Source organism: Chelmon rostratus, chromosome 1 (genome assembly GCF_017976325.1).
Source record: "Chelmon rostratus isolate fCheRos1 chromosome 1, fCheRos1.pri, whole genome shotgun sequence".
In the NCBI taxonomy this organism is placed as follows: Eukaryota; Metazoa; Chordata; class Actinopteri; order Chaetodontiformes; family Chaetodontidae; genus Chelmon; species Chelmon rostratus.
The window spans coordinates 29,541,729-29,559,765 of NC_055658.1; the positions used below are offsets into that span (position 1 = coordinate 29,541,729).

Consider the following 18,037-nt stretch of genomic DNA (forward strand, 5'->3'; position numbering starts at 1 on the left):
TTTTAATTTTTAAACCTGGTGGTTGTAAAATGTCCTGGGATCAAAGTCTGGAAGTTGTTCTTAGCATTGTGTAAACTGAACCTAAGGTGTCGGTCTGTTAAGCATCGTTGCTCAACACTGCCATACAGTGGCCTCCTGAAAGTGGGGAAATTCCACATTAATCACCAAGGCAGTAATTGGAATAAAGTGACAACAGAGGGGATGTGGACGTTTATCAGGTGTGGCGTCTAACGCTAATTGCAGGAAGATATTAAGTCCCCGATCTCTGTGATTGGTGGTAGTTTTTGTTTTACTAGGAGAGGATGATCACTTTTGGTTTTGTTACAAAATCTAAATATAGGTCAGTGTCTGAAGTCCATGTAAGCTTTCTGGTTAACTGTAAACACAACTGATAAGAAGATCAGTGGATTTTATTTTTTTACCATTTGTGGCTCTTTGCGACTTCCTTTTCATTCAGTAAGGCTCGCTCATAAAAGCTTATCAGAGCTGCATAGTTGGTGCATCTTTGTGTCTTAACTCACACACCGACCTAAAAAGAAGGACAAGGCCAAATGAGAGTGGCTGACACCTTTATTACTTGACTGACTCGTCAGTTCTGGGTTTATTTGAACTCTGCAGTCACTCCGGTGACGGCACATTTTCTGTTTATGGGTCTTGAGTAAGAGAAGACGTCTCAAAACTTGATAACAGATCTTCATTGTAGGAAAAGTCTTGTCTGACATGCACACAAGAGAGAGGTCTTTGGCACATTTTCACCTTTGGTGAAATATATATTACTAATAATCATCTTTATGAGATGTGACCAGCACACATTTCATGTCACGGTATCTTTAAAAGTAGCCATGTTTCCTTGGCTTGACATTTGAAGGTTTATAAGCTTTAAAAATTGGTGTTTTGGACTGCTGCTACTTGAGTGTCTGAGGATATGGCTTCAGTCCTGAAGAGGTCAGATCTCAGTCACTGCACAATCTTATAGGATTATTCCCAATAATCCCCAGCTCATACAGGATGGACAGAGTAGCAAAGAGGATGTAGCAGATGAGAGAAACGATTCCCAACTTCCAGTCCAACTTCCATCCGTTAATATGAACGGCTACAAAAAGGAAGACGATGGAAAGGAGGAGTGTGCAGGAAATGAAGACGAGTCCGGTGCTGTTGACCTCTACGGGGTTGCTGGTGTCCACGAAGGCGGTCTTGATGAACCAGGGCAGGCCCAGGCACAGCATGTCAAAAACATTAGAGCCCACAATGTTGGACATGGCCATGTCGGCTTTCCCTGATGAGCACAAGACATGTTTGCATATTGGATTTATGTCTATATTCACACACAAAAGAACACAAAAAGTTAGTTTACTCATTCTAGCTGATGAAAAGTGACCGGTGGTTACCTTCTCTGGCCACCATCACACTGGCCACGGTGTCAGGTATACTGGTTCCAGCTGCAAGCAGAGTGAGTCCCATTACTGTGTCAGGGATGCCAAGGGTCTCACCTGTGTGAACATGATACCAACAAGATCAGAGGCCGTGCCCTCCAACAACATTAAGATAGGAGGACAACATCAGCTGACCTTGATTGTGGTTATAAGGTTAATAAATTATAGCCGGAAGCAGGGTGTAGTCAGAAGACCAGACTCCCCCAGCAGAACTCCACCCACCTAAGAAAACTCCAACTAGCTACTAACTCAACCCTAAGTTTTATTCATTTTTTTAACTGTTCAATCGTATGTACTATAAATCCTTCGTCCTACATTATGTGCTGGTGTGGTTAGATTCATTTTAGTCTGAAAAGACTAGACTGAGCTTTACAAAACCCAGCAGCTGTAATTCTTTTCATGTCACTATATACACCTCCCAGATTTCCACAAATATAAATACATGACCGTGTGCCCTGTGACTCTGATTGGAGGCCATAGTGGGACAAATTTCAGCTCCACAAAAGCTCCAACCAAATATTAACCACATCGAGTATTTTGAAGCAACACTTCCAATGAATCATTACCGTCCCATATTCTCAGACAGTTGGAATGCTGTTCCACAACGTTCCCAGTCTTTTGTTGCTCCGGTCCCAACTGAAATGTGCTGCTGGCATCAAATTCAGAATAGGCTGAATCAGTGAAGCTGATGAGGCTTTTAGTTTTCGGGATTAGCAAATGATCCTGCTCTGTTTTATGTATGTTCAACGCAGCCTCACGACTTTTTCAGAACTTTTTCTCCGCATCGCGCGCTATGACGATGATGAGCTGCTAACAGAGCAGCCAAAAGCATGTTTGTACCTGCTCGGTCTCATGCCTGCCCTTTCACGAGACCAAACTCTCCGTCCACGTGAACCTATCTGAGGACTATGGGATAATAATCTCATTATACTTCAGTAGACCTACCGCGTCACATGGCGAAGCTGCCCTTTTAGTCTGATCCTAGGTCAGTTTCATAGTTTACATCTCCGCTGTAGATGGATGGCGGTAAAGCTGTTCCTGGAGCCGTGCCTGTGGGTTGTTCTGTGTATACACACAGGGCTCACATGACTGCTTCCTTCAGGGTGAAGCGGGCTGTAATCCTGCTGTGGCTCGGTAGGCACATGGCCCACTGGAGCTGCAATAACCCCCCTCTTAACTTTCCAGGACAATGGCATCTCAGGAATTAGCCAGCAGACCAACATGTGATTCTACTCTGCAAATGAGACATTTTTTCTCACAAGTTTCAAACACTTGTGATCCACAAAGCTCAATAGCCCATTGAGTGACAGGCCGGTCGCCACCTGCAGCTCAGCTGAAAAGACGCCCAGATTTCAGTCACCACGGGTGCAGAGTTAAACAAAAAAAAAAAGATCTTACCGACGACAGTGACCATCCACACCAGCACGTATGTGAAGCCTGAGATCCAGACAGCTGACATGAGGAAGGTCACCATGAACCATTTCTTCCAGAACCTTCTCCTGCAGTCAGGGATGGTCAGGAAAAGCAGAGTGATGATGGGCAGCGACAGAACCCAGAGGACCCGTTTCAGGTCGCTGTCCGGCACGGCAAACACGCTCCTATGCTCTGCTGGACAAAATAATTTATAAGAAGGTTTGTATCACATCATCAGGGGTCATCATCAGTTGAAAACAGTGGAAAACGGTGCTCTTGTGGCCTTAAAAAATGCATCTTTACCGTCAGGGATCTCATTGAGTCCGTGCAGGCTGAGGGACAGGTGAGAGTACCCTGAGTCGTCCTGGAAGATCCCGCTGTCTGTCCTGGAGCGACTGTGGACCCGCAGACTGGTGTCTTCGCTCCAGCCCATCAGAGGCTGTGTCTCCGTCTTCTCGCCGGATCCTTGACCCAGACAGGTGCAGCAAGGGCTCACCTTCCTCAGGACAAACTCGCTGATGCGAAGGTCGAAGCACAGGACCACGATGTAGACGCCGTAGACCAGCAGCAGACAGGCAGCGTCGTACCTGTACACAAGAAGCTCTTGACCTCAGGGACAGATGTACCGCAAGTGGTGGATAGTCTAAACGCAAGGTTCACTTGTTAAGCTGTTCCCGGACCTTTCGACCAAAAACCCCTGGCCTGCCTCAGAGAATGGAGCTCGTTCAGCTGTTGTCACATGACCGATCTACATGACAGGAAGTGTATGAATGATCTGAAAATGTTCTTTATGTGTAATCAGATGACAGAAATCACTTGAATGAAAGACTATTTTAGGGGTTTAAAAAGTTTTTAGACATCTTTAAGTTTTTTTTTGTTGTCTTACAACAGAAAAATGTGGCTCGGCTTTTATGAAACTCTATCTTGATCGCAATAAAGCCGTGCCCTTTGTTAGCGAATGGTGTGTCTTCCTGTCAAACAAAATTAATTCCACTGCACGTGGTAGTCTTCTATAAACCCTGCAGGCTACCGCAATCGCTGTGTTTATCATGCGATATGGTCACATTTACTGCTCTTTACCGCCCGTGCAATAAATGTGAGGGAGTCACGGTGGCGTACTGCGCTGTTGTTTTGTGCCCCATTTTCATTTGTTGTTCTCAGTGTCACAAGATGCAATAAACAGCTGTATCTGACTCTGCCTTTTACAACCACCTGACATGTAGGTGGTGTACGGTCTGAAGATCAGGTTAGCATGTCCTGATGTTCAGTCGGGGCACACAGATACACTCACCAGTACACCTTGTTATCAGATATGATGGCAATGACGGCGGCAACGCTGATGCCGTACGCCAGGCAGTCCCTGAACAGCGGCCAACAGGTGAGTCGCCCTGCCTGATGACAGAAACAAAAACAGCCGTTTTACAGCTTGTACTGTACACAACGTTTCTCCCGCTTTGGCCCAGTAAAATGCCATTATGTGTGGCAGAAGTCGGGTAATCGTTGTCTGAATATTGCATCAGAATGTACCATAGAGGCCAAGAGTCCACACGCTGCACAGATTCCAAGCAGGTTGTAGACCGCCGATCCCACGATGGTGCTGACCCCAATGTCTCCTTTGGTCACGAACACACCTGACACACATAAAGAGCACATCTCAGCTCGGAGGACAGCGACAGCGTGAGCGAGCGGGGCTAAAAAGCATGGCGGGAGAAAATGTCCTGATCTGAGGCCACGGTCTGTTCCCATGTGGCGGTGAAGCCACAGTTCACCGGGCTGGGAAGAGAGGAGGCACAGTGTTGACGATGCTGGTGTCATCATCATCATCAATTGTTCGTGTGCTAATGCGTGATTACCCAGAAAGGCTGTGACCAGTTCAGGTGCAGAACTCCCAGCCGCCATAAATGTGGCTCCTGCTACGTCCTGAGACAGTCCCAGACCTGAGAGAGAAACAGGAAACTGCTGCGTACAAAATAATAGAAACACACAACAACTCAAACTATAGGCTAAGAACAACCAATCAACAACAACTGAAGCTTCATAAAGCTCATATTTATTACAGGGCTATGTCTAATGTATGGAATTGCCTTATTGTATACAGGTATGTTAAGACTATCATTGTGTTTGTTACCCTTAATTTAACTTTCTCATTAAAATGTCTGTAGCCTGCAGTATTAGAGGTCGTGTAATGATGCAATGAGCCCCCCCCCCCACACCCCAGGGCCTGGTTCATGTGACTCACGCTCACTGATGACTTCTAAGGATGGCAGAAAGTAATCGTCGCAGACTATTGCCACAGCCAGCAGCATGTAGAAAACGAGCATGAAATAAATGACGAGCCCTCCGTCCTTCCTCTCCTGCACCGTGAAGAAGCCGTCAGGAAACTCGGAGGACTGTGGCGAGATGCATTCAGTCTCATTCTCTGCAACACGCACACGCACACACACGCACAGATGTCACACCAAAATCCCCCCAAAAACCAGCAGCCTGCTGCTGCAGACCTGCACCCGCATCATCTGACCTCTTCACGGCGGGTTTCACGCCAATAAGACGCGAGGATTAGTCGCGCAAACACCGTCACAGCTGCTCAGCCACAATTGATCACTTACACTTAGTGAAACAGGAAAATGAGCCGCGACATTTGCAATTAAACAGATTAGAATGACAAGAAAAAGCAATATGGGAATACCAAACAGGTTCTCTCACCCAGAGCCCGACGCAGCCTGGCAGGGCGGCCTTCCCGAGCCGTCCGCGCCGTAAACGACACAAGATGCACCGTGCAATACAAAAATATGACAAATCCCAGAAAGTAAGGTATGAAGTCTTTTCTTTTCTTTTTCTGCGGAGCTGCAACTTTAGTCATGGTCCCTGCAGTCAGTGGAGAGTTAAGTTAGCAGTTATTCCAAGGAGTCATATGTGTGAGCGCTGCATCTAACACTACACTACGGCTACAAGCTGCAAGGAAAGAGAGAGAGAGAGAGATTATTGGGGGGAGAAAGCATCATTTAAGGTCCGGCGCTACAAAGAATGGGGGATCACGAGTTGCGAGTCATTCCGGCCCACTTGAACAGACTCCAGCCTGGGGCGCATCAGGGGTGTAATCCGGCCTAACGCGCCTTAACACGCGTGTATCACATCTTTCACTGGGCGAAAAAAAAGTGTAGTTTCTTTCACAAATGGCACAAATTTACACGCCTGTGGATGTTCAGACACTGTTTAAGGCCTGAAGCTCTGCAGGTTTGGTTAACTTTTACAGTGACTCTTTGATATTTCAAAACTGGAGACATAATTCACCTCCGCATTAGTGGCCACAAATGAATGCTGAAATGTTTATGCAAAGGATTAATTTTGGGTCACAGGCCTATAAAACGAAGAAAAATAAAGGCATACAAATCCATGTCAATATAGGCCATATGTTGATTTCTATTGATACAATATCATTTATGATATGTCATGTGACTATAACTTTAGTTGCAATGTGTGGATATTCAAACCCACTCCTACTTTAGATCTATGTGTGACAGATAAAAAGTGTGTGTGTTTTTGTGGGTGTGTGTGCGCGCGCAGTGAAGGGGTGTCAGACTTGTTTGGACATGCCCCAATGTACCCCCCTACAAACCAAGGAAACACGTGCGCACTTCCAGACAGGTGAGCGCTCCGGAGACGTGGAACTGACGGACAGCGCGGGGACACACCTGCAGAACGAGCGGTACGATGCTTTCTTTCTTTCTTTCTTTCTTTCCTTTTCCAGTCGCTGTTCAGTTTTTCTCTGAACTGTGCAGTTTGCAGGCGCTGGACCGTGCAGGCCTGTCAGCTCGCGTGGACGCAGAGACACTGAGCTGGAGGTTTTCAGGACTTCTTTCCGTTTTGGTCGCATTAGCGGTGGCGGCGCGTCGGCCAAACTAGGGCGCACAGGCTTGTGTTGTTGTGATGGATGACAGTGCGTCAAAGCGGTGTTTGTTACTGTCACATAATACAGAAGAGTGAGTAAATGGCGCCCCTGCGTGGTGTAATTAGGTTCAGTGTTTTTGTGTAATCACTTGAGAGTCATCTCTTTTTTCCCTGTTCTTCGACATCAAGGAAGTGTGTATCTGTGCGGAACTGAGCGAAATAAACATGAATTCAGACAAAAATATGTAATTTAACTATGATTTTTTCAAAACTCAGCTCAGATTCACGAAATGCTAGTTTCATCTTGCTTCCCCTCACAACAGCAGAGTTTATTTCAGGTCCTTTTCATTTAATATATTTTATTCTTATTTTTATTCTACAGCACCCTTTCCCCGAGTGACAATTTCTGTCATAATGCTGCTTTTCATTACTGTGGAGGACACAACGTTTGAGCTGAATTCTAAAAATTTACTGCATTATTTTACCATTTTGTACCGATAATATGTACTTGTCTTGTTTATTCATAAGCTTAATAACATAGGATGCAACTTCAGTTTTCTTTCATGGTATTTTTAGGCAGCACAAGTTGAAAGTTTTGACACACCTTCTCATTCAGTGGTTTTTCCTTTTTATTTTCTTCACAAATTAATACTAATGCCATCAGAAGTGTGAAGTAACACATGGGATTATATAAATAATATGTACAATTACTAAACAGTACAGTGTAAACAAAGCAAGACATGTTGTAGTTAGCTAGAATGGTTTTCAGTTGACATGTGGGCCTTGTCATGTGTTAAGGGAACTTGACCTCTTAGTGTGTTTGAGGCCATCAGTTTGTGTTGTGAACAGTTAGTGTTGGTACACAGTAAACAGCCATATTTGACGATTGTGGTTATTTAGGCAAGAAGCGCTCAACCAAGCTAAATGAAACCACAGTCCATCATCACTTTAACACATGAAGGTCAGTCAAACTGGAAAACGTCAGGGACTTTGACCGTAACTTCAAGTGCAGTCACAAAACCCATCAAATGCTCTGATGAAGAAAGACCCAGGAAATGAAGAGAGAACTGCTCGGGCCCAGAAATACGATCAACGGACAATAGACCAGTCTAAGTCTAAGTTTGAGATGTTTGGTTCCACTGTGTCTCTGTGAGGTGCAGAGAAGGTGGACGGACCGTGTCTGCATGTTCCCACTGTGAAGCGTTGTATCAAAATTCAAAGCACGCTGAACCGGCGTGGCTACCGCAGCATTGTGCGGCAACGTCTGGTCTGCGCTTTCAACAGGAAAACGACCCACAGCACGCCTCCGGGCTATGTGCCCAAGAAGGAGAGCAAAGGAGTGCTGCATCAGATCACCTGGCCTCAACAATCGCCCGAACTGAGCCCAGGTGAGGTGTTTCGGGATGAGCTGGACCGCAGAGTGAAGGAGGAGCAGCCAATGAGAGCTCAGCATAGATGTGAACTCTTTAAAGACTGTGGGAAATGTATTCCGGGTGACGACCTCATGAAGCTGGTGGTGATGCCAGTAGTGTACAAAGCTGTCATCAGAGCAAAAGGTCCTACTTTGTTTAATACTTCTTTGTGTACTTTGTATTATTCATGAGTTACTTCGTAGTTTTTATGTCTTCAGTGTTCATCTACAATATAAGGAATTATAAAAGTAAAGAAAAAGCATTGAACAAGAAGGTGTGTCCAAACTTTTGACTCATACGTGGGTGTTTTATCGCCCCCGGACTGGCACACAGTGTGGAATACTCCTAAAAATCATGTGCTCTCACGAGACACGCTTACATCAGGTGTTGTGTCAGCCGTGATTACTGGACGTCTGAGTGGCTGACAGTGCAGCAGTTTACTGCCTCTGAGCAGCCCCGTGTCCAACCAGCAGATGCCAGTGTTGGAGCAGAAAGCCTCTGAGGACGTCACGAACATGTGATTCCTAAACTTACACCGACACTCGAGAATGTTCTTCTAGAGCAAAACTTGTTTTCTCTGTAAATGACATGTAGTTCATTCGTGGGTTACTCTTAATATGAGTTACACATGTTCACCTTTCATTATTTATTTATTGTTAATTTGCTTATTATCATGCAAAGTAATGGCATATTTGCTCTTTATTAGTCATTGTAAAGCACTTATTAATGCCTTATTCTGCATGACCACATTTTACAACTACTAGGCCATAAACTGAGCTTTTACTCAACAACCTTCCAATAAAAACCTAACCATTAAAAATAATGCTACTAATATGCAAACTAATAAGCAACTATTGAATGGCGAATATGTGTGCCTGAATATAAAGTGTGACCCTTCGGTGGGTCGCGCATTGTGCTTTACTTTCTGCTGTGTAATTATTTGACTTTCAGGAATTTAAGGGCGATAGCAGCATCATTGCTCCTGTTATCAAGGACTGTGAGCTGCGGCCGTATTAAATGTAAATACCTGGCTGTGTTTTATGACCGTATTTTTGTCCCACTGAGATAAATGATTTAATAGCACATTCTGCAGAGGCCTGTGCACTGTGTGCAGTGTGTGTGTGTGTGTGTGTGTTGGAGAACTAAGGTAAAATGGTAGCTTGGCAAGAAAGCTCTCCATCTCATTTGTCATTGGAAGCCTCTCGATCTCTCACTGTGTGTGTGTGTGTGTGTGTGTGTGTGTGTGTGTGTGTGTGCGCTTTCGCTTGTGTGTAAGAAGATACAGTGGAAACTGGACAATGCCCTGTTCCATCTCGGTTGTCACTGGTTTGCTAGCTGTGTGGATCCAAACACAGGGGGAACCCACATCGTTTGTAATTTAAAGGACACACTTCTGATGTGTCTGTGCGCGTTTGTTAAAATGTGCGGCGGGAGCGGACTGTGTTTGTCTTTCAGACTGAACATCCACCGGTTAGGGTTGTCAGTTTGCTTTTCACAACAATGATGTCAGCCACAGAAAAAGGGGAAGGAAGCCAGCCAAACCAGAAAAACTGGCTGAGTTGCTGTAGTCATCATTACACAAGGAAAAGTTAGTTTCACAAGATCGCTCTGTGTTCCTGACCTCTGTCTGTGAAATTACCCTTATCATTCCTTTATTGCGCCTTGCCTCCCCACATGCTGTTCCTTGGCTCTTAAAACAGCATGGGTTTGTGTGTTTGCTGTACTTCAACTTGTTGAATACCAGCACCCTGCCCTCTGCAAAGGAGTGTTCAAGGTTCAGGAAGATAACGAGAGGTGAGTGGCTGACGCATAGCTCGTGTTATGTTACCAGAGGCTCGTATCAGATTACGGTAGACAGCAGGTCGGGTGAAACCGCAGCTGCATTCAGATCGCTGTGGCTCGAGCAAACCAGGAACTGGGACTAACAAAGGAGTTTTAGAGAAGCTAACAGAGGCTCTTCCTGTTGTTTTTTCAAGACGAGCGTTACCATGGGTAAGAAGACACAACACGGTCTGCTGCTTTTGCTGTGCTTTTTTGCCGGGCTCGTTCACTATTCCACTGCCATTGTGTTTTGGACAGCCAACGTGGAAATAAGCTATGTCAGCAGCGACAATAAGACTGTGGACAAACGTTATGATAGGGGGCTGTACGGTCGTAACTCTCTGCTGAAGGAAGCCTCCGGCATCGTAACGCTTCCCAAGGGAGACCCCACAGGCTGCGGCTCAGATTCCGTCTACAGCCGCAATTCCAGCTCACCGCCGTGGATAGCCCTGGTGAGAAGGGGCAACTGTACCTTCAGCGAGAAGATCAACGCTGCCAAACATCAAGGGGCAGACGGCGTGGTGGTGTATAATGTGGACGGCGGCACCACTCACATGTCACACTCCGAGGCAGCTGATATTGTGGCCATCATGATTGGCAACGTTCAGGGCATGGAGGTCGTCAGGTTGCTGAAGAATGGGACAGATGTTCACATGGTTATTGAAGTAGGCAGCCCCCATGGACCCTGGATGGACACCTACTGGCTTTACTTCCTGTCCATCGCCTTCTTCATCGTGACAGCGGCCTCCATCACCTACTTTGTGTTCATCTCTGCAAATCGCCTCTACAGTCTCAACATGCATAGGCGCGCTGAGAGGAGGCTGAAATCGGAGGCTAAGAAGGCGATTGGACGTCTAAAAGTCCGCACGCTCAAGCAAGGGGATGAGGAAACGACCTCTGAGTTCCACATGTGCGCCGTGTGTATTGAATCCTACAAGGCAGGGGAAGTGGTGACGGTGCTGACATGCGACCACATCTTCCATAAATCCTGCATCGAGCCCTGGCTGCTGGAGCGGAGGACCTGCCCCATGTGTAAGTGCGACATCCTGAAGGCCCTCGGGGTTGAGGAGGAGGCAAAGGAGGACGTTTCCGGTGAATCGCCACCAGATGCCACTGTGATCACAGTGACAGGAGGGGAAGCCATGTACGAGGTGCCACTGACTGACCCGGCGAGCCCTGACCCAGAGAGACATCAGCATCGCTATGACAACAGGGCCTTCGAGGGAGACTCGGAGGCTGTGAGGGGATGAACAACAGCAGCGGAAAACAAAACACCAGCAAACCGGGACACAGTCAGATTCTCTGTTTGCAATAAGATCTGGGACGCTGCACGTTGAACCGGCACAATGGAATCTAACTGTAATTTTCCAATGGGAGAAGCAATGTTGATCTTGTAATGCGGGCGTGCTAAAATAGATTTTCCGCATAAAATCCAAGGATTTAAAATCCTAATGGACCTTGTGTGATTAGCTTGGATGCCATTGCATTTTCTTTGTGTCTGTCTTGGTGCAAGTGTGCAATTATTGGATGCGTTCATAAAGATGCCTTTTGAGATGGTTTGAATAGATTCTGAAAACTGAGCAGTCGTGGAGCGTTGCCGGTGTCAAATTGCTGTTTTGCATGGTGAACACACCGGCTCGACACTGGTTAGGGAGGAAGTGCAGCAGAGCATTTGACTACCTGTTTGAAATCAGGGCCAAATTCCCTCCACCAGAAGCTTGTTAGCTTGCATCGCTCACAGTCCCACGCAGCAGACCAGCGGCTTACAAATCCTCAGCATAATTTATACCTCTTAATTCGGTTCATTTTGCACAATCGGACTTTCTTTCCAATCTTTTTAAACTGCTGCGTGTTTTTCCATTCATCAGTTGTCAGGTCCTCAGGCTGGATTTACAAACACACCCTTATGAACACACCCTTGACTGGAAATGCAGCATGACACACATTGCACTAGGATGAGTGAATAATATCACCTGAGGGGCTCGGAGTCTAAAGTAACATGGTCTATATAACGTGTTTACCACATGCACGACAGGAGTTTTCAAGCCCTTTATAATAATGCTTCTAATAGAGAGTCCCACAGTAATAAGGCAATTCAGGAAATGTCATAGGAACTGTAGATGATATGCAGTCAAATATGTTATCTGTCTGTTGGATAGGGGGAAATCATCTTTATGTGCATTATTTTTTTAAATTATAGATATATATATATATAGAAATACATGTATCAATCATGAAGCTCTGTCTGTTCCTATTAAGGTTATAAATAATATATATACGGTCCTTTTCTAAACAGCTGATTTTCATGCACCAACATTGTTTGTGCATTAAAATCCTTGTCATTCTTGAACAGGTCTTCCAGGTTGTTCATTGTGAATTATTTGGAATGAAGTCCCTTCGGTCCTTGTTGGTCTACCTCTGAACTCTCGCATATGTAAAATTTTTAACATGTTTAAGATGCTTGCAGAGATTAAGTGTGTCCCTCGGTAAATGGTAAGGCTTCAGAATTGCGTCATTTCCTTGTTTGCTGGTGGGGATGTGCTGAATATGGTAGTTAATATACGCTTCGATACTGAATCGTTTTCACCAGTTTTACAGATTCCAAGAGTCTTAAATTGTTCTGTAAAAATGAATATTACTTGCTGTATTAAATCACATTGATGCCTATTAGAATGCAATAAATCCCTCAGAATGAGGACAACTTTATGAGCGTATGTGCATGTGTGTGTGTGTGTGTGTGTGTCTGTGAATAACGCATGTGTGTTGCACTACATCAGAGAGGTCTATGTGCAGTTAAGTGGCGTCTCGCTATCAGAGTTATAGTCTCGTTCCCGATGACTGTTGGAGAGCAGTGAAACTGTAATTACCTCTGCACAGGTGGGAACCGATCCACACACACCTTGAGCTTGAGCTGGATAATCATCATATCACATAAGTAGAGGGGCCTGACCAAGCAAGTAGAGATATGCAGCTGTGTGGCAATGGAATGGAAGTAATATTTTTATCATCCATCCGTTGTGAGGTAGAAGTGCATCCAACACTGATTACAGAGAAGTTGTGACGCCGTATAAAACATAAATGAAAACAGGATGCAGCCATTTGCAGACAAACTGTTTACCAACAACAGTTTCAGGAAGTGTTCCTGAGCCCAACATCCTTTAACCAATCATGTGTTCACAAAGAGGTGAACCTCGCTCCATCCTCGCTTGTGAACGACTGAGCCTTTCCAGGATGCTCCTTTCATACCCAATCATGATACTATCACCTGTTACCAAGCAACCTGTTTACCTGTGGAATGTTTCAAACAGGTGTTTTTGGAGCGTTCCACATCTTTCCCAGACTTTTGCTGCTCTTGTCTCAACGTATTTGAAACATGCTGCTGCATCACATTCATAATAAGCAGATATTTACAAAAATCAGTGAAGCTGATGAGGGGAAACATTAAATATGTTGTCTTTGTGCTGTTTTGGCAAGTTATCACATTCTTGTTTTATTTACACAGCATCCCAACGCTTTTGGATTCATGGTAACACACAGTAAAGTCTGTGAGGAAATTGCATTGAACAGTAGACAAAGCTATTGAACATACCGCCTGAGTCATTCAGGACTTTGGGCCTCTGTGATTATAAACAGCTGATGCACTGAAAACAAGCTTGTTTCTCTAGAGCAGTGACTCCCAACCCCTTTTTCTCTATGACCTCTTAAAATAAAGCAAAGCCCACACGTGATCCCTCAGCACAGATTATGGCCTTAGTGTGGAGAGAGGCTGATTTTCCCTCCCGGATTGTTTCATTTAAAGAATTTTTAGGTGTCTGAATAGGTGGAGTTATCCAATATTTCACAAGAAAAAGGCAGAATCAGAAAAAGACATACTTTCTTCAGTGTAACAGAAGGTGAATTTTAAAAACTTTTCTTCGGACCCCTGGAGAGGTCCAAACTCCCAGGATGGGATCCACCGCTCCAGAACTTATTTCACACGTACTGTGATTTATTTGCTCGGAATCAAAAGCTAGATTTTTCATATTTACCTCTGTGCCAAGGGGCTCTGCCTTCAATTTATCTAGGTCAGAAGCTCCAAGGCGCTGGCCCTGTTGCCATGCTCGGTAATCCATCCTTGCCCTGATGGCCCTTCAACGCTTTTGTTAGTCATAATTTTCATTTTAACATCCTGCTTTTTTGATATAACGACCAAAAGTTGCCCAAGGACTGAGCGATTTATCACACCAAGCTTTTAAACGTCATGTGAGGTGTGGTGGTGAGGGCAGATGGGGTGGAAGGTGTAGAGGCTGAAGCAAGGTAGACTAACAGGGCGTGAGCTGAGGCCAGAAGCTTTTTGGCAAACTAACTGCAGTCCAGAGCCCGGAGAGCGAGCGGAGCCTCGTCTCTCATGGTGTTCCCTCTCCCCTCCTAGGCCAGCGTGCACTGGATTTCAGGCCAGGTCTGTGAGCTTCATAGGTCAGATGGTTATAGTGGCATCGCAGCGAGACAGAGAATCAATACTGAACTAACTGGCCAGGCTGGGAACAACTGGCAGGGCCTGGGTTAGAGGCACGCTCCGCTCAGCGGTGGTGCTCGTCTGATTTATTGCCGTTGTTAAAGAGAAAATTGAGTCAGAAGGTTTTCATTTAATGGCATACTAGGCTGTAGCTGTACTCTAATACTGCACTTGACCTTCAGTTCCAAGATAGGAATCAAACAGTGGAATTAACTCCTGTAGTGACCTGAGAGCTTATCGGCTCCTGTACGGCCTAATCGCAGAAAATATCTCATGTTTTCTGTGGCAACAAATACACTCGGAGGCTCGGCACTGAATGGAATAAACAAAAGGGGCAGGGACGTGTTAGAATATACAAGAAGACATAGCTTTATGTTCAGGCTTTCAGCCCAAACTGTCTCAGCTTGTCCCTGTGGACATTTATGATAGCCCTGCAACACCACCTGGTGGAGAAAATCCTCAGTCCCGATGAATTCGAATTCAGTCCCAGCAAAGGTAAAACTGGTCACAAGCCAGCCCCGTCCTTTCATTTTTGGACTTCAGGTACAGGGGCAATTTCTTGCTTGAGTGGAAAGTACAGAGTAATAAATCCCACTATAATGAAATTTAGTACTTTGCTGGCTGTATACTTTAATGGCCCAGCTGTATCGGTCTGCCTGTCTGCCTGTCTGTCTGTCTGTCTGTCTGTCTGTCTGTCTGCGTTGGTCTCTCCCTCTGCTGTGCAGCTTCAGCAGAGTGATGCAAAGTCTTTCTAATTTAATTACAGTAGTTGGTCTCAGGCTCTGTTGTCCCAGACTGTCTGAGTAATTATCTTAATGAAGGAGGGAAATTTGATTAGAAAAGTGCAGTAAGAAACAAATGAATCCATTTAGTCAGTAAGTACAACATAAAACATTTCTTGCTTCTCTTACTGCTTACATTGACTATCAGCTCGAATGCTCTGCTAGATATATATATAATCCTTCCACTCCACATCCTTAGCGTCGCACCGGCTCAGTGATGAAGTGCAAATATTGAGTATACCAGTCACAACTCCTTTCCCTCCCAGCGGGGTTTATGTCTTTTGGCCAATCAGCTTATGTTCACATTACGAGGGAGGCTCTGGAAACATTTGCGGATATTTTGCTGATGGTTGATGTGGTTCATATCTGGTGCAGTCGTTTCAGTGCTGGAGTGTTCGCTGCCAGCATTATCTACTCAGGAAAAGTCACCTCACAAATAGCTCTGCATTTATTTGCTGGAATATTACGACCACAGCTGCGGTGCTTCAGGTTTGTCCAGGTGAGAGTCTTGTTGTTGATGCTGTGAACCCTTCCTTCCTCCAGTCCCTCTGGCAGATCAGATAGTGCAGGGAGCGCCGGACAAAACAACCCTCATCCTGCCTGTCGCCATTCTCGCTGCTGCCCCGTCCTGTCCTGTCCTGTGACGTGCTGGCTGCCTCACCCTCCTTTGCTCTGTTTTTCCTGCTGACATACCTCAAAAGTGCAGGCGGGAGGGGGGCGGCATGCTTGCACATGAGGTTAAAAAAGAGAGGATGTCCGAGGAAGAAACACCTCTTCCCCTCTGACTCAATGGCGGGGGAAGGAAGTGATGTCACACAGTTATCTGTGTCCCACACAATGCTTCAAGAGGCCGCACTGTAGGTGAGAACACAGCTGGGCCTTTCATCCAGGTTTTGCATCACTCCTTCCAGTTTTAACTGATGAGGTTCTGGTTCGGTTTAGATGCCAAATTGGCTTTCATGATTAAAAGTCTGCCATCTAGTGGAGAAATGTCAGTACAGCATGATGTTGACTCACTTCAAATGTGAAGATTTGTTTCTTTTCTTTGTCTGATGTGACAGCAAACTGAATTTTTTTGTTTGTTAAACTCTTAGTGGGTGAAACAAGCAAATTGTAACATGATGCTTTCGGGTTTGGGACGCTGTGAATTCGTCTCTCAACATTTCACTGTAACAAAACAATCCATGGAGAATAACTGATAATGAAAATACCTGTTAGTTGCAGCCCTGCTTAGATCAGTCAAAATGTAAAGTATTAATAGTTGTTGCATGTGTTGTTTATCACTTCCTGCTGTGTGGTGAGGGTTGCATCTTCTGCTGGTGCAGATTCCAAACATTCCCAACATTTGTGCATGTCATTACCTCAGTCGTACCCCAGTCTATCTGTCATCTATTGCACAAACACACACACACACATCAGAGAGAGCCAGAGAAAGACAAAGATAAAAAGAGAGGCTCTGTGTGCCTCAAGAGAAACCCACCTTTAAGGCAGAAAAGGTCTGAGAAACATGTCTGCATTCACAATCAGCCTCTGTCTCAGCAGCCGAAGTGATGCCTCAGCACTGAGCCTGCGCCTGTCTGGGACCGGCCCCGTACTTATCAAACCAATTTGCTCGGTATAAATCCAGCCCGCACGAATCCTGTGTGATTTTTCCGTCAATAGCCCTGTTTGTATATGCTCCATGAAAACCATTTGTCAGCAGTCCTCAGTCTCAATGATTGAGCTGTGTACCATCGCGCGCTAGAAAAACATCCTCTTGTCTCAGTCTGAATGTTGATGGCCCGAGGCAAGGTTTCAGCCGAAGTTTCCTTCTGGAAGAAACTGCCACTCAGCACGGCCTGACAACGCGAATCAATGATCAAGCTGCTTTTCATCAGCTCCTGCCATTTTCTGTAATCCTGTTCATGCACGTCTTACTGGAGGCTCACTTTTCAGAAATGTCAATAGCCGGTGAAAGCGGGCATGTGTTTGTGTGGCTGCGCGAATGTGTGTTTGTGTGTCGCGCTCTTTCCCAGCAGTCCATCCATCCAGTCTGATTAACTCCTCGTGTGTCCTGTTGCCTGCGGCGATTAATTAATGACCCATTTGCTTAATTGCGAAGCGCTCGCAGGACAAAGAGACAAGAAAAGGAGGCATTATCTGGGGAGCGGAGGGGGCCGTGTTTGTGTTCAGATTTTGACCTAAGTGAGCGAGCAGGTGAGTTAGACTTGGGGAAAAAACTCAGTTGAAAGATTTATTGTGCACAAGCAAGTCCAGAGCGTTAGCTGCCGTGTCCCTGCTTGTCCTTTCTTGATCGCGTGGTGTTTTTTTTCCGTCCCGCTTTGCATGCCTGCGTCCATGTGTGTCTCCCTCCATTGCGGCGATTTAGGTGGCGTCTAAAGTGTCACAGCAGAGGCTCCAGGTTCTTCCCCGTCTCTCCTTTCTGTGTCAGTGTGCTGAATGTGCTTTCCTGAACGCAGCACACGTTGTCAGCACTCACCCGTTCACTCTGACCATCTGTCACAGGCCTGCCTGGGCTTCCCTGCACAGTTTGTCCACAAGCTGTGGCTGCCATTTGGTTTACCAATAAAAGTCACTGGAAGGTTTGTCCCAATTTTTGTACACCAAGGGTCAGTGGTAGGACACGGCTCAGCTTCGGCTGCATTTTTCCAGAAATAGTGGCTAAAATTAGAGTAGATGCGCAGCAGATAAAATGTTGCTCGTAATTTAGTATGAACAGAGAGATCTGACAGCGTTTTCCTCTTTTCATCTATATGATATTATTTGTATATTATGTATTTCATACTGAAATAT

General features: G+C 45.5%; 2 protein-coding genes across 2 annotated transcripts; one reads left to right on the forward strand and one right to left on the reverse strand.

Moving 5' to 3' along the window:
* Nucleotides 1-953: 953 nt before the first annotated feature.
* Nucleotides 954-5,706, reverse strand: slc24a5 (solute carrier family 24 member 5). Its single transcript, XM_041941550.1, has 9 exons — nt 5,550-5,706; nt 5,086-5,265; nt 4,700-4,783; nt 4,374-4,477; nt 4,138-4,238; nt 3,150-3,433; nt 2,832-3,038; nt 1,389-1,490; nt 954-1,276 (listed from the first exon to the last, which is right to left on the reverse strand). The coding sequence occupies exons 1-9, from the start codon at nt 5,704-5,706 to the stop codon at nt 954-956; spliced, it is 1,542 nt and encodes a 513-aa protein (XP_041797484.1).
* Nucleotides 5,707-9,743: 4,037 nt separating this feature from the next.
* rnf128a (ring finger protein 128a) lies at nt 9,744-12,673 on the forward strand. Its single transcript, XM_041936016.1, has one exon. It carries the CDS (start codon nt 10,135-10,137, stop codon nt 11,215-11,217), a length of 1,083 nt encoding a protein of 360 aa, XP_041791950.1. The 5' UTR covers nt 9,744-10,134; the 3' UTR covers nt 11,218-12,673.
* Nucleotides 12,674-18,037: the final 5,364 nt, after the last annotated feature.